This window comes from Entelurus aequoreus, linkage group LG16, assembly GCF_033978785.1.
Source record: "Entelurus aequoreus isolate RoL-2023_Sb linkage group LG16, RoL_Eaeq_v1.1, whole genome shotgun sequence".
NCBI lineage: Eukaryota > Metazoa > Chordata > Actinopteri > Syngnathiformes > Syngnathidae > Entelurus > Entelurus aequoreus.
Genome location: NC_084746.1, coordinates 36306459 through 36333958, shown reverse-complemented (window position 1 = coordinate 36333958; position 27500 = coordinate 36306459). Strand labels below are relative to the sequence as shown.

Here is a 27500-nt window from a genome sequence, read left to right as displayed (position 1 = left end):
TGTGTGTGTGTGTGTGTGTGTGTGTGTGTGTGTGTGTGTGTGTGTGTGTGTGTGTGTGTGTGTGTGTGTGTGTGTGTGTGTGTGTGTGTGTGTGTGTGTGTGTGTGTGTGTGTGTGAGTGAGAGAGAGAGTGTCACCAGCTGCTCTTGCTTTTGGGAAAACACTGCACATGTTAGGTGAGACCATAAGGAGTGTCATTGTTTCTTAAAAACAAAGCAAAGGATTCTCCTCACAGTGTGTAATTTCCTGGTGACCTTTACTGATGGTGTTAGTGTTGTCCCGGTTGAATGTTTGATAGTAGTTTGTCAGGTGCAACTTGTCGCAACCCTGTGACATCACATTCGAAAACAGGGAAGTTGTCGTAAGTAACCTTGTGTGACTGTGGGTAATATGCCCTCACATAGGTGCTGGATATAGGTGACAGCCTCGCCATCCCTGATGAGTTCACAGAAGAGGAGAAGAGCTCGGGCGGTTGGTGGAAGCAGCTGGTGGCGGGCGCCGTGGCGGGCTCAGTCTCCCGTACTGGTACCGCCCCTCTGGATAGAATGAAGGTTTTCATGCAGGTAAGCTCACCTCTCGTAAATGCCTGTCTTTCATTTGCAAGTTATGCTGCTTTGTACAATGGTAGGTTCACTCCACCAAGACCAACAAAATAAGCCTGGCAGGAGGCCTCAAGCATCTGCTCCTGGAGGGAGGTTTCACTTCACTCTGGAGAGGCAACGGCATCAATGTTTTAAAGATCGCACCAGAGACGGCCATCAAGTTCATGGCATATGAGCAAGTAAAGGAGTCCCCCTCCCCCTAAACAATACATTCCTTTGGAGTCATAACATTGTATTTTCAACTTCCCTATTGCAGTTTAAGAAGTTGCTGTCATCAGAGGGGGAGAAAATTCAGACACACAAAAGGTTTATGTCGGGCTCGCTGGCTGGAGCAACGGCACAGACCGCTATCTACCCTATGGAGGTACCGTTCATGTGATGTATTTCACAGGCACATAGTTCTGAGCTGTTGTGTACAAGCCCTTGTGCCCAGTTTGGCTTTTATATAATAAATCAAACCAATATGCGTATCTTAACTACAAAACCCAAAACCAGTGATGTTGGCACGTTGTCCATCCATCCATCCATCCATCCATCCATCTTCTTCCGCTTATCCGAGGTCGGGTCGCGGGGGCAGCAGCCTAAGCAGGGAAGCCCAGACTTCCCTCTCCCCAGCCACTTCGTCCAGCTCCTCCCGGGGGATCCCGAGGCGTTCCCAGGCAAGGCGGGAGACATAGTCTTCCCAATGTGTCCTGGGTCTTCCCCGTGGCCTCCTACAGGTCGGACATGCCCTAAACACCTCCCTAGGGAGGCGTTTGGGTGGCATCCTGACCAGATGCCCGAACCACCTCATCTGGCTCCTCTCGATGTGGCACGTTGTGTAAATGGTAAATAAAAACAGAATACAATAATTTGCAAATCCTTTTCAACATATAATCAATTGATAGACTGCAAAGACAAGCTGGAAAACTTTATTTTTTGCAAATATTAGCTCATTTGGAATTTGATGCCTGCAACATGTTTCAAAAAAGCTGGAATAAGTGGCAAAAAAGACTGAGAAAGTTGAGGAATGCTCATCAAACACTTATTTGGAACATCCCACAGGTGAACAGGCTCATTGGGAACAGGTGGGTGCCATGATTGGGTATGAAAGCAGCTTCCATGAAATGCTCAGTCATTCACAAACAAGGATGGGGCGAGGGTCACCACTTTATGAACAAATGCGTGAGCAAATTGTCAAACAATTTAAGAACAACATTTCTCAACGAGCTATTGCAAGGAATTTAGGGATTTCACCATCTACGGTCCATAATATCATCAAAAGGTTCAGAGAATCTGGAGAAATCACTGCACCCAACATTGAATGCCTGTGATCTTGGATCCCTCAGGCGGTACTGCATCAAAAAGCGACATCAGTGTGTAAGGGATATCACCACATGGGCTCAGGGACACTTCAGAAAACCACTGTCAGTAACTATAGTTGGTCGCTACATTTGTAAGTGCAAGTTAAAACTCTACTATGCAAAGTGAAATTTATCAACAACACCCAGAAACGCCGCCAGCTTTTCTTGGCACGAGCTCATCTAAGATGGACTGATGCCAAGTGGAAAAGTGTTCTGTGGTGTGACGAGTCCACATTTCGAATTGTTTTTGGAAACTGGGCGTTGTGTCCTTTGGAACAAAGAGGAAAAGTCTGTTATAGGTGCAAAGTTCAAAAGCCAGCATCTGTGATTGTATGGGGGTGTGTTAGTACCCAAGGCAGGGGTAACTTACACATCTGTGAAGGCACCATTAATGCTGAAAGGTACATACAGGTTTTGGAGCAACATATGTTGCCATCCAAGCAACGTTATCATGGATGACCCTGCTTATTTCAGAAAGACAATGCCAAGCCACGATTTACAACAGTGTGGCTTCATAGTAAAAAAGTGCGGGTACTAGACTGGCCTGCCTGTAGTCCAGACCTGTCTCCCATTGAAAATGTGTGGCGCACTATGAAGCCTAAAATACCACAACGGAGACTGATGAACAACTTAAGCTGTACATCAAGCAAGAATGGGAAAGAATTCCACCCGAAAAGCTTAAAAAAATGTGTCTACTCAGTTCCCAAACGTTTACTGAGTGTTGTTAAAAGGAAAGGCCATCTAACACAGTGGTAAAAATGCCCCATGTGCCAACTTTTTTGCAATGTGTTGCTGCCGTTAAATTATTTGCAAAAAATGATTATTTGCAAAAAATAACGTTTCTCAGTTGGAACATTAAATATCTTGTCTTTGCAGTCTATTCAATTGAATATAAGTTGAAAAGGATTTGCAAATCATTGTATTCTATTTTTATTTACCATTTACACAACGTGCCAACTTCACTGGTTTTGGGTTTTGTAGTTCGCATTTTTTTGTTAATATTTTTGGATGTTTGGAACAAAATAAGTATGGTTAAATCATTTCAAGAATAGGGTTAGTGTTGGAACGGATTACAAAAACCAAGGTACCACACATCTATGCTAACAGAATTTTTAGTGCATATTACTTAAGGTAAGCAAATTGGCCAAACATGGCAAGAAATCTGGTTAGTCAAAAATAATTTTTTAAGATACTGTCTCGACCCAAATTAAAGACGACCCCCTTATTTTTCAGACTTTTTTCTTTTTCTTTTTCAAGTGGAACATTTTGTTTTATATTCAGGTCAATACAGTATTTAATCGTGCTTGGATTTCAGTTTTTGCAGGGAGAATATGTCAGAGAAGGAGGACAATCACTCAAACTCCGCGCACAACAATGCTACGCACATGCAATTACAGTTGTTGCACTCGCTTGATGTCAAATCTGGAAAGGCCAGATTATAAACCCATTTGAAGACTAATTCAATAATAATTGAATGATAAAACTCAATTATTATTTTTTTACTTAAAAGAGAAAACAAAGTCATGTCTTTTGTCTACTTTAGGTATTAAAGACGAGGCTGACGCTGAGGAAGACCGGTCAGTATTCAGGAATGTTCAACTGTGCCAAGACGATCCTGAAGAAAGAGGGCGTCATGGCCTTCTACAAGGGCTACATTCCAAACTTACTCGGCATCATTCCCTACGCCGGGATAGACCTCGCCGTTTACGAGGTAGGCCCGAGCAACAGTTCAGTCAACGTATGCAATGTTGGCATTATTCTACGGCTAAGGTGAAGAAGATTCCTCACGTGTTGTCACATCTTTGTACGCAGACTCTTAAGAATGCGTGGCTGTCGTACCACACCAAAGAATCGGCCAATCCAGGAGTTCTTGTGTTGCTGGGATGCGGCACTATTTCTAGTACCTGCGGACAGCTGGCCAGCTATCCTCTTGCACTCGTGCGCACACGCATGCAAGCAAGAGGTAAACAGAGTGCATTTGTTTATATTAGCCGCTAGGGTTGTAATGAATCAAAAACGGTGCTATACTCTGTTTGGAAAGTACCGGTTTGCAATTTTTTTTATTGTATTTTTTTAACGGACATGACGACGCGGCGTCACGTCATGACATTGCTGGGTTTACGAGCAGAGGAGGATGTTCGGCAGCGTACACACACAGAGTACTTACAAGCAGACACAGTGTGTATACAGAAAAGGGAGAATGGACGCATTTTGGCCTAAAAACTGACGATAAAGGTGAAGCTATAACACTGAAACACCCTCAGGAGGTGGTGCTTTAAGACATGGCTAGCTAGCTAGCAGCTAACATCCATCCGCAGTCGGCAGTGTTTTCCCTACTTTTAAATCACTAATCCTCGCCCCCATGGCAACAAAGTGAGTTTCTTACAAGTATCATCCCTGCAGGACGAGGAATAGCTAAACATGCTTCACTACACACCGTAGGAGGATACAATAGCTCACTGGCGTCACCGCTTATAATGCCGTTCCTAAATGTAAACAAATGTCATGGGTGAATCTACACCTGACATCCACTGTACTGATACCAAGTACAATAGCGTATCTAGTCACTACCACTATGATTACATCTATATTTTTTATCGTCTCAAAATCTTTTCTCTTTTAAAAAAAAAAAAATCATATTACGTTTATAAACTCAGGAAATACGTCCCTGGACACATGAGGACTTTGAATATGACCAATGTATGATCCTGTAACTACTTGGTATCGGATCAATACCTAAATTTGTGATATCATCCAAAACTAATGTAAAGTGTCAAACAAGAGAAGAATAAGTGATTATTACATTTTACCAGAAGTGTAGATAGAACATGTTAAAAGAGAAAGTAAGCAGATATTAACAGTAAATGAACAAGTAGATTAATAATTCATTTTCTACCACTTGTCCTTTATAATGTTGACAAAATAATAGAATGATAAATGACACAATATGTTACTGCATACGCCAGCAGACTAATTAGGAGCCTTTGTTTGCTTACTTACTACTAAAAGACAAGTTGTGTAGTATGTTCACTATTTTATTTAAGGACTAAATTGCAATAATAAACATATGTTTAATGTACCCTAAGATTTTTTGATAAAATAAAGACAATAATGACATTTTTTTGTGGTACCCTTTATTTAAAAAAGTATCGAAATACATTTTGGTACCGGTACCAAAATATTGGTATCGGGACAACCCTATTAGCCGCTATATTTGCTTAGTTTTATACACTATTTTTTGAGAAAAGCCTTCATTCATACATTTGCTTCCTATTCAGCTTCCATGGATGCTTCAGACCAGCCCTCCATGACTTCGCTACTAAAGAACATTGTAGCCAAAGATGGCTTTTTTGGACTCTACCGAGGCATCCTGCCTAACTTTATGAAAGTTATCCCGGCTGTCAGCATCAGCTATGTTGTTTACGAGTACATGAAGATTGGATTGGGAATCAGCAAATGACACTGCAAGAATATTCCACTGTAATGTGTTGGATCACCTGAGAGGACTGGATCACATGGCATGACTTCCGCCAGCTGATGCTGAACCTCTGCGGTCAGGAAGATGTATTGCACTCAGGGTGGTCTGTTATTAGCGAAAATATGAATTATTTATACTACCGGTAAGCATGCTTTCTTTTTGTCTTCCTGCTGCTGAGAAATGTACGCATCGTGCAAAACAATACTTGACTCAGTGAGACTGAACTGTAACTGAATGCAAACATAAAACTGTGAAAATATCAATGCTGGTTGGTCTTCCAATTTAATACAAATCAGTGAAACACACAGTTAGGGATCGGAATGTTTCAACTGCTCACCATTCTATTGGTTCTTTGGCCGACAATTCAATTTAGAATCGATTCAACGGGATTCTCTTTTCAAACCGGTTTATAAAACCTTTTCAAAACAGGTTTGGTGACGTATGACGTATACATCCGGCGACTTCGTGCAGAGATGACCTACAAAAAACATTTTCAAAAATTGATTGTTGAAAAGAATAAAAACATTTTGTTAATCGATTCTTGAAAATTATAAACCAAATTAGAATCGAAATATCACAACCCCCCACCATCCGCTGCCAAAGGTGCATCAACAAAGTATTGAGCAAAGGCTGTGAATACTTATGGTATGTACATGTAATTTCTAATTTTTTTAAATTTTTTAACACATTTCCAAAAATCTTAAAAAAAACTTTTCAGATTGTCATTATGGGATATTGTGTGTAGAATTTTGAGGACACAAACAAATGTATTCCATTTTGGAATAAGGCTGTAACATAAAATATGGAAAAGTGAAGCGCCGTGAATACTTTCCAAAAGCAGTGTGATTGACAATCCACACTGTTACCTTTAGGATCCAAAAGCGAACCGCTCATTTTAATTTGAATAATTTTAAGTTTTTTGTTGTTTTTTGGCCTTTTGGTCAAAAGTAATGAATGTTTGTTTCATAACTGGAAAATTAAAAATATGCAATATTTATAAAAATAAGTTGCAGATTGCAATATTTGAAATTGAGTAATTACAGCCTTGAATTGGTCATTTATTTATGACAACATTGATACAGTAGACAAGTAGACAAAAATAATGTACAGTGCCTACTGAGCTAAAATGAGAAATAAAGCAGGCAGTACTTGGTTGAGTTTATTGAGTTCACACAAGCCTTGTATATACAAGACTTGTATATACAAGTTAAATAGAACTGCCCAAGATAATTTTCATTGTGTTTTAGCGGTTTTGTGGCAGTTTTAACTCATTTGTGCTCATCAAAGCTCTGAGAATTAGGCATCATGGGTTTTTCTGGCACCACCTAGTGGTTAAGGGGCTCAATTACACTAAACCAATATTTTCTTGTTTTTCAATAGGCAAAAATGAGATTAATTTGGTTTTCATGGAACAAGCAGAGACAATGTATCAGGATTATGTTAAAAAAAATGCAGTAATAATGGAAGTACATGAGATCAAAAGAGGGCTTAAAGGCCTACTGAAATGAAATTTTTTTATTTAAACGGGGATAGCAGATCTATTCTATGTGTCATACTTGATCATTTCGCGATATTGCCATATTTTTGCTGAAAGGATTTAGAATAGAAAAACGACGATAAAGATAGCAACTTTTGGTATCTGACAAAAAAAAGCCTTGCCCCTACCGGAAGTAGCGTGACGTGGACAATTGAACATATCCGCAAAGCTCCCTATTGTTTGCAATGATGGCCGCCAGATCTGAGAGCGATTCTGACCGAGATAGCGACGATTTCTCCATTAATTTGAGCGAGGATGAAAGATTTGTGGATGAGGAAAGTGCAAGTGAAGGACTAGTGGGGAGTGGAAGCGATTCAGATAGGGAAGAAGCTGTGAGAGGGATAGAGCCATATCGCTTTGAACCCGACGCTGATGAAGACGGTCAGGAGGACGCTGCTGCTATTGATGCTGGAGGAGCACACGACATAGATCGCCTTGAGAATACAGAATGGTAATATGTTATTTATTTATAGACTAGTTTTAGTTTGTGGCCTAGTCTTGCACTGTTACTGTTAGTGTTACAACTTACACCCCAGGCCTATCTATACACTAAGTATCTATCATTGACACAATGTGTTACTGTTAGTGTTACAACTTACACCCCAGGCCTATCTATACACTAAGTATCTATCATTGACACAATGTCAAACCTAATTAATTACCCATTATTTCTATGGGCCACAGCTCCATATACCGGCAATACTAAAAATATGCATGCAGATTAATAAGATCCACAACAAGACAATGATAATATTAATTATTCCACATGTTTGCAGATTGCAGGTGTCAATAATATGAATTGATTTACAAATATTATGAACATTTCTATTTCCAGGTGTACATGTCAAAACTGTGTGAACATGGAGACAGTGGCTGAGTGTGTCTGCTGTAGTGAAATAGAGGCAGTGACCAGAACGATGGAGGAGGAGGGGGTGAAGACGTGCATCATAGACCACCATGGCTTTCCATCTGTGTGTCTGGATGAATGGGTGCTGCAGACAGCGTATAACGCCTACAAACAGCAATATGGCATGCTGCAGCAACAGCAAAATGAGTGAGGCACTAATAAGTTTAAATAATTCTTTATTCTATCAACCTTTGGAAGATAAGTCAGAATGAGCACTTTCTTATCTTATTCTTATTCTGTGAAATGTACTGTGCTACAATGCACATGACATTATATATCATAGAAGTATTACATAGATGGACCGTAGATGTCAACAATATTTACAATTTACTGCAACAGTAAATGACAAATGAATAGAATGCATGACAATGTCTTTTGAATCTCAGAGAACAGTGAGTCACTGTGTATCCATGTCCGGATAATAACAGCTGCCATCATTTGCTACTTGCAGGCGGAGACGACACACAGCCTATCGACAGTTTGTCCGCTTCTGCTGGGGATATCTGGGAAAGGACATAAGGGTGGTACTACCAGCTTGTGTAGTACATAAGATTAGGACAACATTCCCATCGATGGACTACACGGGGTTCCAAGACGTGCAGTGACTGCAACAGAATCTACATGGCCACTGTACTTAATCAATAAAATCAATCAATCAATCAATCAATGTTTATTTATATAGCACTAAATCACAAATGTCTCAAAGGGCTGTACAAGCCACAACGACATCCTCGGTACAGAGCCCACACACGGGCAAGGAAAACTCACCCCAGTAGGACGTCGATGTGAATGACTATGAGAAACCTTGGAGAGGACCGCATATGTGGGTAACCCCCCCCCTCTAGGGGAGACCGAAAGCAATGGATGTCGAGTGGGTCTAACATATTAGTGAGGGTCCAGTGGAGCCAGCAGGAGGCCACCCCGAGCGGAGACGGGTCAGCAGCGCAGATGTCCCCAACCGATGCACAGGCGAGCGGTATACCCCGGGTCCCAACTCTGGACAGCCAGCACTTTATCCATGGTCACCGGAATAACCCCTCCACGTGGGGGGGGGGGCAGAGGAGAAAAGAAAAGAAACGGCAGATCAACTGGTCTAAAAAGGGGGTCTATTTAAAGGCTAGAGTATACAAATGAGTTTTAAGATGGGACTTAAATGCTTCTACTGAGGTAGCATCTCTAACTGTTACCGGGAGGGCATTTCACACTTACCGAAGCGACTCCTGTGCTTGGCGATGGCTTCCTCCTTGTCTGGCTTCTCCAGTTCATCGCAGAGGAAGGGAGGCACATCCACAGTGACGCTGAGTGGTGTTCTCTCGTCAGGGGTCTGTCTGCAGCCAGCAACAACCTCCCTGATCAAGTCATCTACGTAGCCTGCAAAATACAATTGTACATGTTCCTGCTCACAACATAATATACTCATGGAGAGTGAAACTTGACAGTATTATTATCATGATACAAAGTGTCAAGTGTTTACATGTTTTGTGTCCTCTACACTTACGGTATGTTGGCTCTGTCGCGATTTTCTTGACCACATGGCCCCCTGCTTTATACTTCGGGTAGCGTACTGCATAGCGCTCAGCACCCGCTTGTGTAGTGGCTATAGGGCGGCTCGAATTTTCGTTCCAGTGCAGCCCAGCAAGCAGGTTCCTAGGTGTGGTAACAGAATAATGTAATAATTAGTACTAAAGTATGGCACACACTAGTGACACTTAGATTAGTGTGGAAACATACCTGCACAGCATTCCGATGTATGAGAAGACATACATTTTCGGTGCGAACTGTATAAGATAAAAGACACTTTATTCAGTCATGCGTCCATACAATGTGTGTGTAAATTTATAAATTGTTTGTAAATTTGAATACAAATGTTTGTGTATTAAACTGTTAATAGTCAGCTATTAAAGCTTGATCTCCTGCAGTAATGAAGCTGTTTTGTTTTCAATGTTAACACCACGCCAGAATTGTTTGCAATCTTTCTCACCAAGATGCCAGCCACTATGTTGGACCTCCAACATTCTCTTGCTTACACTGACTGTATCAAGGCTTCATTTAGTATGCTCTAGTATTTTGCTCCCTGGCCACCAAAGTCCTAGTGGCAGGTGGTAACCACCGACACCACCTACAGGCGATCAGTCTAATTCTCACCTGTATGACAAGGCTATGGAACGCCTCCACCTTGGAAGTCTGGTGTTCACCCGACAGCATGGCGATATCTTTTAGCAGGGACTTGTTGTTGACCACCTCCTCCAGTTTCACTGCTGAGCGTGAACCTAAACATAAATTTAAAATAGAACAACGTTTCTACAAAAATGTTCCAGTCAACTTAAACTGGTTATTTACTTACAAGTTTATCTGAATTTTTTGACTTTCAAAAGATGTGCAGGAAAATACTGCTAGTCCCTCACTGCTTTCGGGCAACTTATTTGCCTACTCACTTTGTTTGAGCCATTTCTTTTGCCGTTGCAGTTGTCCATGAGTACAAATTGGGAAGAGGTCGCCATGGTCCTTGTGGATGTTCTGAATGTGTCGCTCCACAGACTTCCACTTGGCAACCAGAAGTTCCCCCTCTCCAGGCGGTGTAGACACTGCTGCCCAGTAGAGGTGGTTGATTATACTTTGCACCCAGGGCTTCAGGTCTTCACAGTCCTTATGCTTGGCGATGGCCTTCAGTTTCTTTCCGATGGCTACAAACAGAAAAAAACAGAAATTTGTGGATTAAATACAATATCGCATTCATCTGATCACTGATATGTACACACTACTTCACAACTTGTCATGCATACAAATAATCCAACTAACATTTTGCAACATGCCAGATGTCATAGCAGTGCCGTGTATTGGGCATGTTTTCACGAATCCATTTAGCGATCTGTCTGTGTCTGTCTGTCACCAGCACCCCGACATCCAGGTCCCAGCTGATCAGCAGTTCCACCATCCTCTTCAGTCCTTCCATCTCCATATGGTAGCTGCCAAGACATTCGTTGCTCTGAAATATATATAACAGAAAAGGAATGAGCAAAGAAAAAAATGAAAAAGGGGCTTAGTATACATTGAAATGGTTAATGTTATTAGACAAATTTACTAGGATAATTCTGGAAAATCCCTTATCTGCTTATTGTGTTACTAGTGTTTTAGTGAGATTATATGGTCGTACCTGTACAACCTGAAGGTCGAGAACCACATTGGCCACAAGCTCCATTGTGGTGTAGGTACCGAACTTGGCGCTGTGTCCCGGACTGTCTGCTCGCCCATCACCACCAAGGACGAGGGGTCGGCCTTCCACCTGCAGCATGGTGAGGTGCGTCCGTTGCTGTTCCTCCCACACCTTTTTGATGGCTGGCTGCAGGATGAGCTCCTGGTGGTTGAAAAATGTCCTCTTCACATACGTGACCACTCCGATGCTGTTCAGCACTTGCAACACCTTGCCAGAAGATGCCCCAGCGAAGAGGATGCCAGCAGACAGCAGGATGTTGCCCGCGGCATAAGGGCCAATGTTTGGCTGGCTGCTCCAACTACTCCTCTGGTCACATGATGCACATTGAAGAGTCATGGTCAGCTGTGTACCGTTCGAATCCCAAGAAGGGCTTATGTCCTGGCTGCCACAGACTGGACAGTGACACCACTTGACGAGACTCTGGAGGCACGACTCAAAGATGATGTACTTCGGTTCCTTGTGGCAGCCCTCTTCATGCATCTGGTGAGTACATGGGCGATCTGGCGACCCGTCAGATTGACACGGATCCGATGTCGTTGACTCACTCGGCACATAGCTGTCATCGGAAGAACCACCAACAAAAGGCGCAGTGGGACTTGATGCTGGTCCTTCATCAAACAATGCAGGAGGTGGTCGTAGCTTGGCTTGCATTCCAGACACACCTGGAGCTGCTATGTTAGTCTGCATCTCGGGGCTGTCAGATGGAGCTGCTACACTTGACAATGGGACTTCACTAACCCTGGCCGGCCGAGCTCTAACCCTCTCGAGGATATCTGGGGTCACCTGGTGTCCTAGCAATAAAATCAAGCACAAGTTGTTTTATATAATCTGTTAAAATTAAACTAGAATCACATAATAATTATTGTCTTTGAATCACCTAATTTATCTGTCTACTCTACTCTGCACAGGCAGCGTGCAATGTGTACTGTGATGTGCAGAATCATGTTCGTCACCGAAATAGACATACCCTTTGATCTATGATGTATTTTCCCTGTTTGGGTGCTCTTGCTACTGGTCATTGCTGTTGGTGCTGTCCCAATCGGTACCCAGTCCGTCTGGCATCCTTGTTCTCTTGTATTTCCCTGGAAATGGAGAAACAGCTACATGTAATATGGATACCTCATTTACATTAATTATGAATACTTTTGGATTGGGCTTGAACTGTAATCCATTTGAACATTGATTAGGAAAACAAATCGAACCTGATCTTGATCGCCCTCCTCATCAGGCAAATCTAGTGCCATTGCCATTGGTTCATCCACCGCATCCGCCACTGATGCCGTAGTCGTACTGTCCATGATCTGATCTATTGTCTGTAAATGTACAAATGTACAATACTTTATATTATTGTCTATTGTAATCTATTGACAGTATTGACACTATTGACAGTAATGTCAGTAAATGTACGATACTTTATACTGCAGAAGAACTTGACTAGAACTTGAAGCAATAATTATATGTAGACTATTTTATTGTTAATTTATTTCATTGTTCATGGAGTAGTCCAGTGGTTCTCAAATGGGGGTACGCATACCCTTGGGGATACTTGAAGGTATGCCAAGGGGTACGAGAGATTTTTTTTTAAATATTATAAAAATAGCAACAATTCAAAAATCCTTTATAAATATATTTATTGAATAATACTTCAACAAAATAAATGTTTAGAATTAAGTTCATGAATCCAGATGGATCTCTATTACAATCCCCAAAGAGGGCACTTTAAGTTGATGATTACTTCTATGTGTACAAAATATTATTTATAATTGAATCACTTGTTTATTTTTCAACAAGTTTTTAGTTATTTTTATATCTTTTTTTCCAAATAGTTCAAGAAAGACCACTACAAATTAGCAATATCTTGCACTGTTATACAATTTAATAAATCAGAAACTGATGACATAGTGCTGTATTTTTTTTCTTTTTTTCAACCAAAAATGCTTTGCTCTGATTAGGGGGTACTTGAATTAAAAAAATGTTCACAGGGGAAAATCACTGAAAAAAGGTTGAGAACCACTGGAGTAGTCTATGACTGTGTGTGTTAGTTTTGGTTGATTGATTGAGACTTTTATTAGTAGGTTGCACAGTGAAGTACATATTCCGTACAATTGACCACTAAATGGTACCACCCCAATAAGTTTTTCAACTTGTTTAAGTCGGGGTCCACTTAAATTGATTCATGATACAGATATATACTATCATATATATACTATCATCATAATACAGTCATCACACAAGATAATCACATTGAATTATTTACATTATTTACAATCCGGGGTGTGGAGGTGGGGGGGTTTCAACAATTGAGAACAAAGAAATGGATATTGGAACAGTGTAGTCTGACTATGAAAACTGGATATCAAGATTCTTACCCTCTTCCTTTCCCTTTTGGCAAATGCAGACCTCATGTGCCCAGTCTGTCCGCTTGTGGAGGGGGTCGGGTGCTCCGGACTTGTCCGTGGTCTATCGAAAATAGTTGGCTTCGCACCTTTCTTCAGCACGAGTCGACGAGTGCTGATTCCCATTTCTGCCATTCGCAAGGGACCCTCTTCGAAACATGATCTTTCGAAATGTTCGCTGCATAATACACTGTACTTCGTATGTGTCGTCCAATCCAACCGTGTTCGCTTGACTTCTTTGTTCCATAGTAAAGCTTGGCCGCCATCTTTTGGGAAAAGAAACAATGAAACACCGGTTGTGTTTTGGTTTGTGTTGCTACATCCAGCAGCAACACACCGCTTCCCTACAACTCTCTTTTTTGCAGTCTCCATTGTTAATTGAACAAATTTCCAAAAGATTCACCAACACAGATGTCCTGAATACTGTGGAAATTAGCGATTAAAACAGAGCTGTTTAAATTGGGAGGGACCTATTCCAAGATGACGCGTTCAACTGCCTTCGTCACGCGCATACGTCATCATACCGCGACGTTTCAGCCGGATATTTCCCGGGAAATTTTAAATGTCACTTTATAAGTTAACCCGGCCGTATTGGCATGTGTTGCAATGTTAAGATTTCATCATTGATATATAAACTATCAGACTGCGTGGTCGGTAGTAGTGGGTTTCAGTAGGCCTTTAATGGAACGTGTATATACTTTATATATACTGTACTACTTTGTAACCTGACGTTACAATCAAAACACAGTCCTAGTCGATAAATGAATAAATAACTTTTGGACCGGCTAACTTTCAAACTTATCATATCACATAAAGAACGCATGTAATGTCAGTTTTGGGCTTTAACAGCTGAGAGAAACAGTTGTGTCATTTTTAAAGTCGCCTCAGAGCTTCTCTTGGGGCAATGCTGACCTCTAGTGTCGACATGGCGTATTTATGTAAATGTCGTCTTGGTTTAGATTCCGTCATACTTGTACCGGAAATGACGCCATTTTAATTAGGTCCCTCCCCGCGCGCCGTCGCAGGGTCACGGTCTGACAGCTCCAGTTGGTTAGGATGAAAAAAAAAAAAGACGAGGGCCATGATATAAAATGGTGTCCCTTTGTAAAAAACATACAAATGTGGTTTGTAGTCCTTCACACTCGTACCGGTGTTGTACCGAAATCTGTTACCCATCGGAATTTGTAACTCCAGGGGGCGATGTTCCCATGGCGTTTGTTTGATGGTTAAACGGCAAGCCCAAAGAGGAGAAGAAGAACGCTTGCGTAAATGACGTAAACTATCCTTATCTATATTGGGAAATGTATGTGTGTGAGAGAGAATCATCAGCTGATACAATGGACTCATACTATAATGAAAGTAAGTAATTGAGTTCCAGAATATGTGTAATTTATTAATGCTGAAATTCTGACAACTGACGTTTCAGCATTAAGGATAGTTTACGCCATTTACGCAAGCGTTCTTCTCCTCCTCCTCCTTGGGCTTGCCGTTTAACCATCAAACAAACGCCATGGGAACATCGCCCCCTGGAGTTACAAATTCCGATGGGTAACAGATTTCGGTACAACACCGGAAATGACGCCGGAGATGGCTCACAGTCTGACAGCTCCAGTTGGTGAGGAGGAAACAAGTAGGAGGGTCTCCGACTAAAAACAGTCGGCAATTTAACGCCAGCTTGCGGAGGTGAGTTTTGCAGATAACTTGTGAATACTAGACTTTTCTCACCTCATACTCGACAATTGACAGTGTTCGATAGAACATGACTTGGAAACGGCCTGGTGGTAGCAAAGCCCGAGCCTGTGGTTGAGCGAGCAGCGCCACAAGTAGCAGCTAAAAATACTTCACTCATGTGTGGAGGTTACAACTGCAAGGATACTACAAATACTTCATGTGTGGAGGTTACAACTGCAAGGATACTACCAATACTTCATGTGTGGAGGTTACAACTGCAAGGATACTACCAATACTTCATGTGTGGAGGTTACAACTGCAAGGATACTACAAATACTTCATGTGTGGAGGTTACAACTGCAAGGATACTACAAATACTTCATGTGTGGAGGTTACACCTGCAAGGATACTTTTTCTTCGCTTATTTTGTGCTGCTTTTTTATGACTGGCTGCCTCTCTCATGTCTTGACATAACAAGCTTGTTTACATTTGTGATAGCATCAATGTTAAGCGGTTGTAAGTCCATGCAATGCATAAAATACCATTTGGTCATCATGACGAAGCAATTATACCTTTTGTTGTTATACAACACCAGTGTAGTTCAGTCACTCCTTCTATTCCGATACAACCACCTTTTACTTTAATAAGAACACATTGCTGGTGCATAATAATTTGATCATTTTTTTCCTATCTACCATACCAACTTTAAAAAAAAAGCCCATTTCAAAATGTCATTACAGATAAATCTGTTTTTGTACATCACAAAAGGGCAGAAAGCCATTATTATATAATTGTGTTTGCCCACTTCAAACCAGCCCATATAGGATTTCAAAATATTTGCAATAATCTGTTCCAGAGTCAATATGTCACCATCATTAAAGGGGACCTATTGTGCAAAACCAACTTTACTTACCTATTGGTACCTGTTTTTACTTGGGATCTGCATTAAGTTCAGAAAGTTTGTAATCAAACCATGGAGGCATATATATATATATATATATATATATATATATATATATATATATATATATATATATATATATATGCCTCCATGGTTATATATATATATATATATATATATATATAACCATGGAGGCATATATATATATATATATATATATATATATATATATATATATATATATATATATATATATATATATATATATATATATATATATATATATAACCATGGAGGCATATATATATATATATATATATATATATATATATATATATATATATATATATATATATATATATATATATATATATATATATATATATATTATATACATACAGTACTGGCCAAAAGTTTGGACACACCTTCTCATTCAATGCGTTTTCTTTATTTTCATGACTATTTACATTGTAGATTGTCACATCAAAACTATGAACGAACACATGTGGAGTTATGTACTTAACAAAGAAAGGTGAAATAACTGAAAACATGTTTTATATTCTAGTTTCTTCAAAATAGCCACCCTTTGCTCTGATTACTACTTTGCACACTCTTGGCATTCTCTCGATGAGCTTCAAGAGGTAGTCATCTGAAATGGTTTTCACTTCACAGGTGTCATAGTTTTGATGCCTTCAGTGACAATGTACAATGTAAGTAGTTTTGAAAATAAACAAAACACATTGAAATGAGATGGTGTATCCAAACATTTGGCCTGTACTGTGTGTGTGTGTGTGTGTGTGTATATATATATATATATATATATATATATATATATATATATATATATATATATATATATATATATATATATATATATATATTGCCCTCCTTTATACTTCCTCTAAATGAGTTGTTTGGAATTTGCCCCATTTGGAATGTTTTTCCAATTGGTGACGTCAGTGGATATCTCCATGTATGGTAGCGATTTATCTGAAGAGCTTTGCGCGAGTCCGTCATTGTAGTCAGTAAGTTCCTTCTTTTTCTCCATACTCTTGTTGTGGGGCAGACTGGCTCCTACGATGACACAGTAGTGTATAGTTTGAACTTATATCTGTCAGTAGACTCCAGATGGAAGCGCTAAATCGACAACATTGCTGACGGGGAGAAGACACAGTCGAAGTGGAGGCATGTAAATAAGACTCGCCCACAAAACGACTCATCCTGAAAAGATGTTCAGAAAGCTGTTTGAAGATGGTCTGTAAGACTTAATCTATGCAAGATTTTGACCAAAGAACCACCATTACATGTTATGTAGACCACAAGGAAGTGTTTTAAATGTACAACAAAAATATAGTATAACCCCTTCTAACCTTGTATTAACTGTAGAGTCTCTACCATCCAATATACAGAACCTATTCCAGGATAGAGCTGTAGCCTGCTCACCATAGTTACAGTCTAAGAGGAAACAACAAATTTTATTTGCCTAAATTTAGAACAACTTTAAAATCAACGTGCATTTCAGTGCGTGGAGTCACTCTGTGGAACAACTTAGGGGACGAGTTAAAAACGTGTTCTAACATGATTCAATTTAAAACGCTGTTTAAAAAACAAGTACTGAAGAAGTACGAGGAGGAAAGAGAGTGATGCCCTCAGCACAGAGCGATGGGAGAGAGGTGTATGGTCAGAGAGTGTTTGGGCCTGTGTGTGTGTGTGTGTGTGTGTGTGTGTGTGTGTGTGTGTGTGTTTTGTCTCGTCTTGTCTTGTCTCATACTAACAGTGGTACTATTGTATTGTCAATGCACAGGAGTTTTTCTTGTTTTTGTTTGTATGGTATTATTGTATTATATTGTTTATGTTAAATGTGGAATGAGTGAGAGGGGTTTGGATATTATAAGCATCTGCTTCGTCCAACCCCTTTTCAAGCCTTGCACAAATGTCTCTGCCAATATGTAAAAAAAAAAGTGTTGTTGTACTGTGCAGGTTTGAAATAAATACTTCAATTAAATTCAATGTTTGAAGAGGAATAATAGCATTCCTAGATGTCATACAAACAATATGTTGGTTTAACTATGAGGTTGAAGAAACACGGTGATTAAGTCTTTTAACAATCTTACGTTATTCAAATCAGTGTTATGCAAGATGTCAATGACTAACAAACTTTTCTCTGTCTCAGTGGTGTAAATAGTGCGTGGCGATGGGCAACACAAGTGACAGAGTGTCGGCAGACCGCCATGGGGCCAAATCCCACCGTTCAGACAGTGCTGGGGGTCACAAGGACCATGAGCACAGCAGCAAGATGGTGGACAGCACTGACGACCCAAACATCTTCAACACTCACGGGCCAGACTCCAAGGTAATAATAATAATAATAGATTCAATGTACTGTATATAGCGTTTTTCAAGACATTCAAAGTACTTCACAGAGAACAGGGAACCCATCATTCATTCACTCCACATTCACACATTGGTGGTGGTAAGCTACATTTGTCCTGCCCTGGGGTAGACTGATGGAAGCGTGGCTGCCAATTTTCCCTTTCGGCCCCTCCGACCCCTTCTGCATGAAAACCCAGTGAACAGGGGTAATGCTGTCTCGTCCAGTTTTAGAGTCGCACAGGCTGTATTTTGTTTCGGAGTAGTGTTGGTCATCAATCAATCAATCAATCAATGTTTATTTATATAGCCCTAAATCACAAGTGTCTCAAAGGGCTGTACAAGCCACAACGACATCCTCGGTACAGAGCCCACATACGGGCAAGGAAAAACTCACCCCAGTGGGACGTCGGTGAATGACTATGAGAAACCTTGGAGAGGACCGCATATGTGGGTAACCCCCCCCCCTCTAGGGGAGACCGAAAGCAATGGATGTCGAGTGGGTCTGACATAACATTGTGAAAGTCCAGTCCACAGTGGATCCAACACATCAGCGGGAGTCCAGTCCACAGCGGGGCCAACAGGAAACCATCCCGAGCGGAGACGGGTCAGCAGCGCAGAGATGTCCCCAACCGATGCACAGGCTAGTGGTCCACCCGGGGTCCCGACTCTGGACAGCCAGCACTTCATCCATGGCCACCGGGCCTATGCAACTCCCCCTCGCAAGGGACAGGGGAGAAGAGGAGAGAAGAAAAGAAACGGCAGATCAACTGGTCTAAAAAAAGGGGGGTCTATTTAAAGGCTAGATTATACAAATGAGTTTTAAAATGGGACTTAAATGCTTCTACTGAGGTCATGTTTTTCATGGTTTGTTTGGCGAGTGTTGTTGGCGTCTTCTTTTCGGCGCTCTCGTTCTCACTAATTTTCTCATTTCTGGGGGTTGGATGGCAGGATTGTGTCGTTATCTGGCTTTGGGCTGTGGACAGTCACAACTTCAATAAGTGGCGCGGAGGCTCGTAACTCAAATTAATGCCCGCAAATAAAAGCATAACAAAAAGACGAGACAGCTCGTATCTCTTAGACTTAGACTTAGACAAATTTGGGAAATAGTTCTTCTTCTTTTTTTCTTTTTTACTCCTACTTGAATTCTTCTTCCAGATGTTAGGAGAGAAAGAATTTACTCCAGACTTGGACGACCTGGTGAAAACTGTCTCTCAGGCTCGACCCACGGTCATTCGCTGGGCTGGTGGGGGAAGGGAGGTCTGCATCGCTGGCTCCTTTAATAACTGGAGCACCAAGATACCGCTCAATAAAAGGTAAACAAACCAAATCATTATGAATGGTCTCATTTAATTTTATCGCTGAGTGATTTTTAAAAATTGATATTTCTCTTCTTTTCCCACACAAAGCCACAGGGACTTTGTAGCAATCCTGGACTTGCCCGAAGGCGAGCACCAGTACAAGTTTTTTGTGGACGGACAGTGGGTGCACGATCCCTCAGAGGTAGGTTTCATTCCAAGGAACAATAACAAGTGTACAAATGATGTAGCTGAGATGTACGTCACAGCAGAGTGTCCAAACATTTTTCCATTAAGGGACGCATACAAAAAAATCTAATATGCATGGGCAGGCACTTACATAATGGTCACATTTTAATAATGTGCTAAAACTAATCCAATGTACAGTAGGGCAAAATATGCGACAATATTAAAACAAAAAAGAGCCCAATCTCTGCAATAAAGAGAAAGACTTACTTACCTACTCAACTGGTAACGTGTTTATTCAAGATAGGGCATCTATTAAAGAAAAGGGCTACAAATGCCATTTTTATCACAATTAAAACAACATTAAGAAGGACGTTTGGCATAAAAGCAAAGCCAAAATCACGCTTGTGATTCCCTTATGGGTAATACCCAACTATTACTAAAGTAATAAATACTAGACTGTAATGTAATATGTACCAAAGTGTTCTCATCTATATTTTTGTCGTTACATCAACCTTTATGGGTCAGTTTTGAAATGTGATGGGATATGCTTCCCATTTAAAGTTTTTATAAACCCCAGCTTTACAGATACCATGTCTGTTTTGCAGGCAAACTGTTGAGGTAATGATGTCCACTCTAAATAGTATAAAATGTCAGTCACTTGATTTTTTTTTTTACTCCTGGTTTGCCCTCCATGGTGGCAAATACAGTATGTTTCTTACAAGTACCATTATCACTGGAGGACGAGGAACAGTTAACATGCTACACTACACTTTGTCGTACCTATAATCAATGTTCTTTTTAAGGTGCACACTGCTCACGCGTCCTCGGCACAGCAAATTTACACCACGCACAAAATAAAATCCAACCAAAACTCTAAACCAAAAAACACATAATTTATTCTGTAGGATTTTGAAATGCAACTGTGAGTGACAGGTGAAAACAAGCTGCCACAACAGAAAAAAACAATGTTCGTCAACCCAGTTCAATTATTGTAACGTCTTTCGAGACGTTGCAATAATTTTGCAGGTTTTTTTGAGCAAAACTGTTTATTGTCGACTGTAACCACTCCAAAAATACATTAGAAAAAAACTTCTATCTAGCAAAATTGGTCATTATTTGCGGTACAAACCACGTCAAAAGCAACTCTTTGTCATCAGTCATATTAACTGCAGCCGCTCTCTGTCTCTTACTTAAGTTAAGACATGCACTAATTAGACTCAGCCACTGATGCGTTTATGGCCACACAAAAAGTCGGACAACTCCAACACCACATACTAACTGTAAATGCCAGGTCTTTACACTGTGATGCGGCTCACACACAGCCAATCAATGTCCTCAACAGTGTTTTATGCGTGCGTGTCGCTGTTTTGTTAGTTAGCTTAGAGCTAACAGTGCAGCAGATCTAAGAGATGTTAATGCTTATAACTATTCTTATGGTGAAACAAACAAAGAATGTTAATTTATGGATATTAATCATGAAATGTTACTTTATTACGGAAATGCTAATAGAACCTGTAATGATATATTACAAACAGAAGGTTACTAGAATGCACACTTTATCCCATGCTTACATCTCATTGTGCAGCATGTAAATGTTTTAAGGAGAACTAAATGTGATTTTTGGAAGGACTACACATTCTTTCCAAAACAGGACCCCCACCCAGTCATACAATACTAGTACATAGCTCATGAAAAATAACTATTTTTTTTTGGTCATTTTCATTGTAAGTAGGCCAAACCACTGATAATATAAAATAATATTATGGAAATGACTGCTGTCATTTGATTATAATAATAAGACATTTAACTTGTTATGATGTCAAGTTTGGGACAGGTATGTACATCTGATGTTACTGTTATGTGCTCCACTGAATGCTCAGGGACTTTGCGCGTTTGCTAAGACATGAAAAATTAGGGGGAACATTGCCTATGATGTGTAGTGTATGACGAAGGAGGATACAATAAGCTATGCTAACAGCTAAGCTAGAGCTTTTGAATGTAAACAGGAGTGGGCGGATTGTTACTACAATCGTCAATAACAGTACTAAGTATTGTATCAGTACATAGTCAATACTACAGTGATCAAATCAATGTTTTTTTTACCTAATTTTTGTTATTGTTTTCAAACTCAGAAAATAAGTGTCTAAAACCAAATGATTTAAAGCCGAGCCAATGGTTATTTTGCACTATAGAATTTAGGGCTGGGCGATATGGACCAAAACTCATATCCCGATATAATTTGGATGAATCCCGATATACGATAAGTATTGTGATATTTTTTCCGGAAAGTGAATTTAGACAAAGTCGAACCCAAATATGCGTGTCAATTTGTTTTGTTGAAACATATACTTAACAGGAGTTAATTTCTGGAAATGTTTAAGTTTCATACTTAGAGAGATGCACATAAAAATGTTACAACGCCTTGAAAATAATATATAAGAATAGTAAACCTTTTTTTTTGCTGTAATCCTCAGCTAATAACACAAAAAAACAAAATACAAAACAAAGTACACACATAATACATACTGACTGGTACACACAAGCTATGGAAATGATATCAGTAGAAAAAAACTGCATTTAGTTGAGATAATAATGAGTCATATATTGGAATATGGGATCCAATATTTAAATTTGTTTTAACTATTAAATGAACCCAAAATATGACTTATTTTATCTTTGTGGAAAATATTGGACACAATGTGTTGTCAAGCTTATGAAATGTGATGCAAGTGTAAGTCACTGTGACACTATTGTTCATTTTTTAAATGTTTTTATTTTTTATAAATGGCTGTGATGATAAAGTCAGTGAGGGATTTCTAATAACTGCTATGTTGGAATTGTTGTTAATAGTGATACTGTTGTTGATATTATTCATTTTTGTTTGACTACTTATGAATTGTTTTGTGTCATGTGTGTGTGTCCTCTCAATTGCTCCGTTGATTGCTATTCTAAATGTTGGTTTTGGAATTGTAATTGTTTTATTATGGTATTATCGTGTATTGTTTTGTTGATTTGATTAATAAATGTAAAAAAAAAAAAAAAAAAAAAAATTGTATGTAATAAAAGAGAATAAGGGAATTATTTGAATATTGAATTGATATTGTTACACCGCCATCCTATGTTTTTGTCTGATTATAATTGTGTAAAATTGAATCCTTCAATGATGTTTAAAGTACTGTATCAGCATCGGTATGACCGATACTGCCCCTGGGACTACTTGGTATTGTAGTATCACCCAAAACTTATGTAAAGTAGCAGCAACAGAAGAATAAGTGTGTCTTACATTTTAACAGAAGTGTAGATAGAAGCATGTTACAACAGAATGTAACCAGCTAGATTCATCATAGTTTTGACAAAATAATACAACCAGCAACTATAAAATACTTTACCGCATTCGTCACCAGTGAAATAGGAGCCTTTGTAACCAGTTTTGAAAAGGTTCTTCTATCATTTGTGTGCAAAATTTTATATTGTGCTGTGTATTAAATTGCGATATAGATTTGTGGTAATATGGTCCATCTCTAGAGTGGAGGCCACTATTTTAAGAAAATACATTGCAATGAGCTTGTAGAGAATGAATCTGATATTTGGTGTCAAACGTTTGAGCATGTTTTGTGTTGCAGCCAGTGGTGACAAGCCAACTCGGCACCATCAATAACCTGATTCAGGTGAAGAAGTCCGACTTTGAGGTGTTTGACGCCCTGCAGGTGGACTCTCTGGAGTGTTCGGATACATCAGGTGTTTTTTTTTGTTTGTCAGTTCATTCGTTGTTGAATGTATTCATCTGACAACACTGCTGTGTCCTCAAAGATCTGTCCAGCTCCCCTCCAGGTCCTTACGCACAGGATCAGTACGTGTTTAGACCCGAGGAACGCTTCAAGGCTCCGCCCATACTTCCCCCTCACCTTCTTCAGGTCATACTCAACAAGGACACTAATATCTCTGTAAGTTCTGCATGGGGGCGGTCGTGGTGTGTTTGTTCTGTTCGGGGCTTACATGCCCCTCCTTCTTGGCAGTGTGACCCCGCCCTGCTGCCTGAACCCAACCACGTGATGCTGAACCACCTGTACGCGCTCTCTATAAAGGTGAGTGCGTAGATCGTATCCTGGTGGTAGAACACCTGGTCAAACTCTACACATAAAGGAGAATATCCTTTAAACACCACAGTTTTAACACATAGAATGTCTTTCAAGAAGAAAAACTAACTCTAAGACTCTTTGAAAATCATTACAGTGTCGGAATGTTTCCAGATATTTTCTATGTTTAAAACATTTTAGACATGCCAAGTCTGTTCTTTAAGTTCACCTAAGATGGCAAAGCTACAGAAAAATGGAAACATTTGTTCCTAATAAAACAAATTGCATTTTAACATAAACTTAAGCAATGATAATAGTTAAATTTGGACGACTGTCCTTCAAATTTTAATTTCTATGTTTGTCCACCAGATGGCGTAGTGTTTTCCTATTCATATCATGCCGCAAAATTGTTTTATGCAAAATTGTTTATGCCTTGCTACTGAAATATGTGTGTGTCGCTATTGATATTGATTAGGGTGTGTGTACTGGCCTTTTAAATGATTCACAGTCTAAATATATTTAAACATGACTTAAAATTGATACTTATTTTAGTATTTGTATTAAATATTAATGTTTGATATATATTTCAGGCTAAATAATGTAACAAAACATTTAAAGTGGAAAAAAACAAGATATAATCACAATATATATATATTTTTTTGTCGTGATTTAATTTAACAAGACTACTGTACGGAATAGAAATACTAAAACGTAATCAATATTTACTAAACCAAATGAAGCCTCACTTTTGAGAAATATGTTAGCATTTTATATGTATATTTTATCAGTGCAATATTTTTCAATAGTTTTTTGTGTATTTTTTTAATTGATACTTTATTTTTACTGTGTATATATATATATATATATATATATATATATATATATATATATATATATATATATATATATATATATACACACACACTTGTATGTTTATCATGCTCAGTTTTCAAAATGTCCATAAAAGCTCAACTGTTCAAAAGTCAGTTGACACTTAGTTGGATATTTTTTGGGGGGTGAACAAGGAAACATATTTGCTTATTAATAATGAGAGTAAAACATTAACATTCCTTTTATTTGTATAGGTAAAGATTGAAAAAATATAATTCAAATGTGTTAAAATAAAACAAATATTTTTTTTATAGTGCTATACCATTAACATTTTATAAATAAGTATGAAAAAATAAAAACATATGTACAATATATATATTTTTAATCATAATATATTTTAGTAAGTTACACCAGATGGCACAAAATGTTTCTACTCAAAGCATGCAGCAGAACTACTGTTGTATGCATTTATTTGGCATACTTAAAAAAGACTATTGTACTAAATACAAATAGTGATCAAAATGTATTAGTTACTAGCCCAAATACAGCACGTTGTCCCGGCTGGTCCACTAACCGTTGACAACTCAACTGAGAGGCTGTAGTCCATGGTTCAAAGAGAAATGCGTCCATATTGTTGCTTTACAACACACTTTAGTCCGTGTGATGTGGTGTTTTCCACGTAGGACGGCGTCATGGTGCTGAGCGCAACTCATCGGTACAAGAAGAAATACGTCACCTCTTTGCTCTACAAGCCCATCTAAGCCTCGCCTTTGGGAAAGCGTCGTGATATTGTTTTGTTTTTTTTGTCATTTAGCCAAATTGTGCACTTGAACCAAGTTCACGGCATCTGTTACAACATGGCAGCGGGCGTGGCCGAGTCTTGCAGCCTTACTGTCTACATTTTGGGCTGAACACAAGATGATTGAACCTGTGTGAGTGTGTGTGTTTTCTTGTATTTCTACCCTTCTTGAGACATCAACAAGGAAAAGTACCTTCCATATGAGGAGGTGTGAACAAGTCAGGACATAAATCATGGTCCCAATACTGGAAAACCATTGCATCTAATAGAGAATGTCTCATTTGCACCCCTGGTGGTGAAATCTATCAAAATTAGGGTGGTCCCAAAAAAGTGCTCCCCCACTGGTCAACATATGAAATAAGTGTGTGTAAAAAATTGAAGTGCTCCCCCTCTGGCCAACTTATGTAATACCAAGTGTGTGTGTAAGAAATTGAAATGCACCCCCTTTGGCCAAAATTAATTAAAATAAATATGTATATAGAGACATACTGCATACTGTTATCAGTAGCCAGAGGAGCCTGTTCAGTGCTAGACTTCTTCATCCCAAGTGCAGGACTAGTAGACTAAAAAATTCCTTTGTCCCACACGCCATCAGACTGTACAACTCCTCTCTAGAGGGTAAGAGGGGTACTAGGATGACAGGGGATGCAAAACAATAACAGTGCAATACTTTTTCATAACATGGTCACTACCGCCTAGTTTCTCTTGTTATATTCTTATTTTTACTGTTATATTTTTGTCTTATTGTTTATTTTTATTTTTATTCTTATTGTAATATTTTCTATTTTATTTACATTTATACCCCCATTATCTACTTTTTAACTTTTTAAATTCAATCTCAATTCTGTACACGGCTGCTGGAATTTTAATTTTCCTGAGGGAACTCTCCTGAAGGAATCAATAAAGTACTATTCATCTATCTATACTGTAATAACTCGAAGTAAATAATAAAAATTAAAAAACAACTACAAACAAAAAATTCAGAAAAAAAAAATTAACTAAAAGCTTACCTTTTTGATATTTGCATAGTATGTATATATTGTTAATGTTGTAAATACAAATCTTTATGTATCTAGAAAGGGTGGTCATAAAGAGAGGCATTTTTCGGAGGTCTCAAGAAGGTAACAAATACAAGAGTTGTATTGTGTTGTTTGTGTGTGTGTGTGTTACTTTGTGTTGCTGGAGCATAAAGTGCAATATTAATAAGTCATTTACTGTATGTAGAATAGTAACCACCTTTTATCTATGCAGTGTGCCGCAGTGCAATTACTTTATTCCTTGGGTGCTTTTATAGTATTTATTCTGTTCCACGTGTGCATTCACCGACAACAAGGTGTACCAATCACAGCATTTTTTGCTTTTCACAAATTTTGAAAATACGATGAATGTAGAATCATGTTTATAGAGTGTGGACAACTTGAGTTTTACAGCTATTTTATGAATGTTTCTACATGCTTTGCAGTTTTAAGTGTGAAGTTCAGTTTGTGAAAAGTTTTATTTGTTTAAAAAATAAAGAGGGAAAAGTTTTATTAGAGCCTGCCTTCCTCTGTGTTTTATTTAGTATTTCATATACATATTTTATGGAAAAGCGGTAGAAAATGGATGGATGGATGGATGTTTTAAACACTTTTTTGTGTATTTAATGTATCTATTTAATTTACTGTATATTGTTTGTCATGCTCAGGTTTCATAATGTTCCAAAGGTAAACTTTCCAAAAGTCAGTTAACATGAGCGGATATTTAATTTTTTTCAGTTTGCAAAGAACCATATGCGGTTATTAATAATAATTTTAACACATCAATATTAAGTTAAAGTTAAAGTTAAAGTACCAATGATTGTCACACACACACTAGGTGTGGTGAAATTTGTCCTCTGCATTTGACCCATC

General features: G+C 39.0%; 4 protein-coding genes across 5 annotated transcripts in view; 3 read left to right on the top strand and 1 right to left on the bottom strand.

Moving 5' to 3' along the window:
- LOC133630909 (mitochondrial adenyl nucleotide antiporter SLC25A24-like) overlaps positions 1–5685 on the top strand; it is a 41242-nt gene extending 35557 nt beyond the window's left edge. For both annotated transcript variants that reach the window (XM_062022753.1, XM_062022752.1), the window contains exons 5-10: positions 404–562; positions 628–780; positions 858–965; positions 3488–3655; positions 3757–3907; positions 5223–5685. In XM_062022753.1, coding sequence (XP_061878737.1) covers positions 404–562; positions 628–780; positions 858–965; positions 3488–3655; positions 3757–3907; positions 5223–5404 — 921 coding nt within the window. In that variant the 3' untranslated portion in view covers positions 5405–5685. The remainder of the gene's footprint in view (positions 1–403; positions 563–627; positions 781–857; positions 966–3487; positions 3656–3756; positions 3908–5222) is intronic.
- Positions 5686–7000: 1315 nt separating this feature from the next.
- Positions 7001–8526, top strand: LOC133630908 (uncharacterized). The gene is made up of 3 exons (XM_062022751.1): positions 7001–7410; positions 7795–8013; positions 8318–8526. Exons 1-3 carry the CDS (start codon positions 7145–7147, stop codon positions 8469–8471), a joined length of 639 nt encoding a protein of 212 aa, XP_061878735.1. The 5' UTR covers positions 7001–7144; the 3' UTR covers positions 8472–8526.
- On the bottom strand, positions 8095–13732 carry LOC133630907 (uncharacterized). The gene is made up of 10 exons (XM_062022750.1): positions 13450–13732; positions 12283–12393; positions 12048–12162; positions 11021–11871; positions 10666–10852; positions 10302–10550; positions 10012–10136; positions 9598–9644; positions 9365–9513; positions 8095–9237 (listed from the first exon to the last, which is right to left on the bottom strand). Exons 1-10 carry the CDS (start codon positions 13609–13611, stop codon positions 9050–9052), a joined length of 2184 nt encoding a protein of 727 aa, XP_061878734.1. The 5' UTR covers positions 13612–13732; the 3' UTR covers positions 8095–9049.
- A 1292-nt stretch (positions 13733–15024) lies between these two features.
- prkab2 (protein kinase, AMP-activated, beta 2 non-catalytic subunit) lies at positions 15025–27145 on the top strand. Its single transcript, XM_062023536.1, has 8 exons — positions 15025–15159; positions 18222–18401; positions 19577–19734; positions 19828–19921; positions 23529–23643; positions 23716–23849; positions 23922–23990; positions 25496–27145. Exons 2-8 carry the CDS (start codon positions 18243–18245, stop codon positions 25571–25573), a joined length of 807 nt encoding a protein of 268 aa, XP_061879520.1. The 5' UTR covers positions 15025–15159; positions 18222–18242; the 3' UTR covers positions 25574–27145.
- The last annotated feature ends 355 nt before the right edge of the window (positions 27146–27500 follow it).

What these genes read in the sequence shown, in the direction of transcription:
- LOC133630908 (XM_062022751.1), top strand. Translation starts at nt 7,145, where the DNA reads ATGATGGCCGCCAGATCTGAGAGCGATTCTGACCGAGATAGCGACGAT. An exon ending in CGCCTTGAGAATACAGAATG is followed by an intron (nt 7,411 to 7,794) that starts GTAATATGTTAT and finishes TTCTATTTCCAG; the next exon opens with GTGTACATGTCAAAACTGTG. An exon ending in CTGCAGCAACAGCAAAATGA is followed by an intron (nt 8,014 to 8,317) that starts GTGAGGCACTAA and finishes TGCTACTTGCAG; the next exon opens with GCGGAGACGACACACAGCCT.
- LOC133630907 (XM_062022750.1), bottom strand. Translation starts at nt 13,611, where the DNA reads ATGGCAGAAATGGGAATCAGCACTCGTCGACTCGTGCTGAAGAAAGGT. An exon ending in AATACATCATAGATCAAAGG is followed by an intron (nt 11,872 to 12,047) that starts GTATGTCTATTT and finishes TTTTATTGCTAG; the next exon opens with GACACCAGGTGACCCCAGAT. An exon ending in CGCGACAGAGCCAACATACC is followed by an intron (nt 9,238 to 9,364) that starts GTAAGTGTAGAG and finishes TGTATTTTGCAG; the next exon opens with GCTACGTAGATGACTTGATC.
- prkab2 (XM_062023536.1), top strand. Translation starts at nt 18,243, where the DNA reads ATGGGCAACACAAGTGACAGAGTGTCGGCAGACCGCCATGGGGCCAAA. An exon ending in AAGATACCGCTCAATAAAAG is followed by an intron (nt 19,735 to 19,827) that starts GTAAACAAACCA and finishes TCCCACACAAAG; the next exon opens with CCACAGGGACTTTGTAGCAA. An exon ending in TGTACGCGCTCTCTATAAAG is followed by an intron (nt 23,991 to 25,495) that starts GTGAGTGCGTAG and finishes TTTTCCACGTAG; the next exon opens with GACGGCGTCATGGTGCTGAG.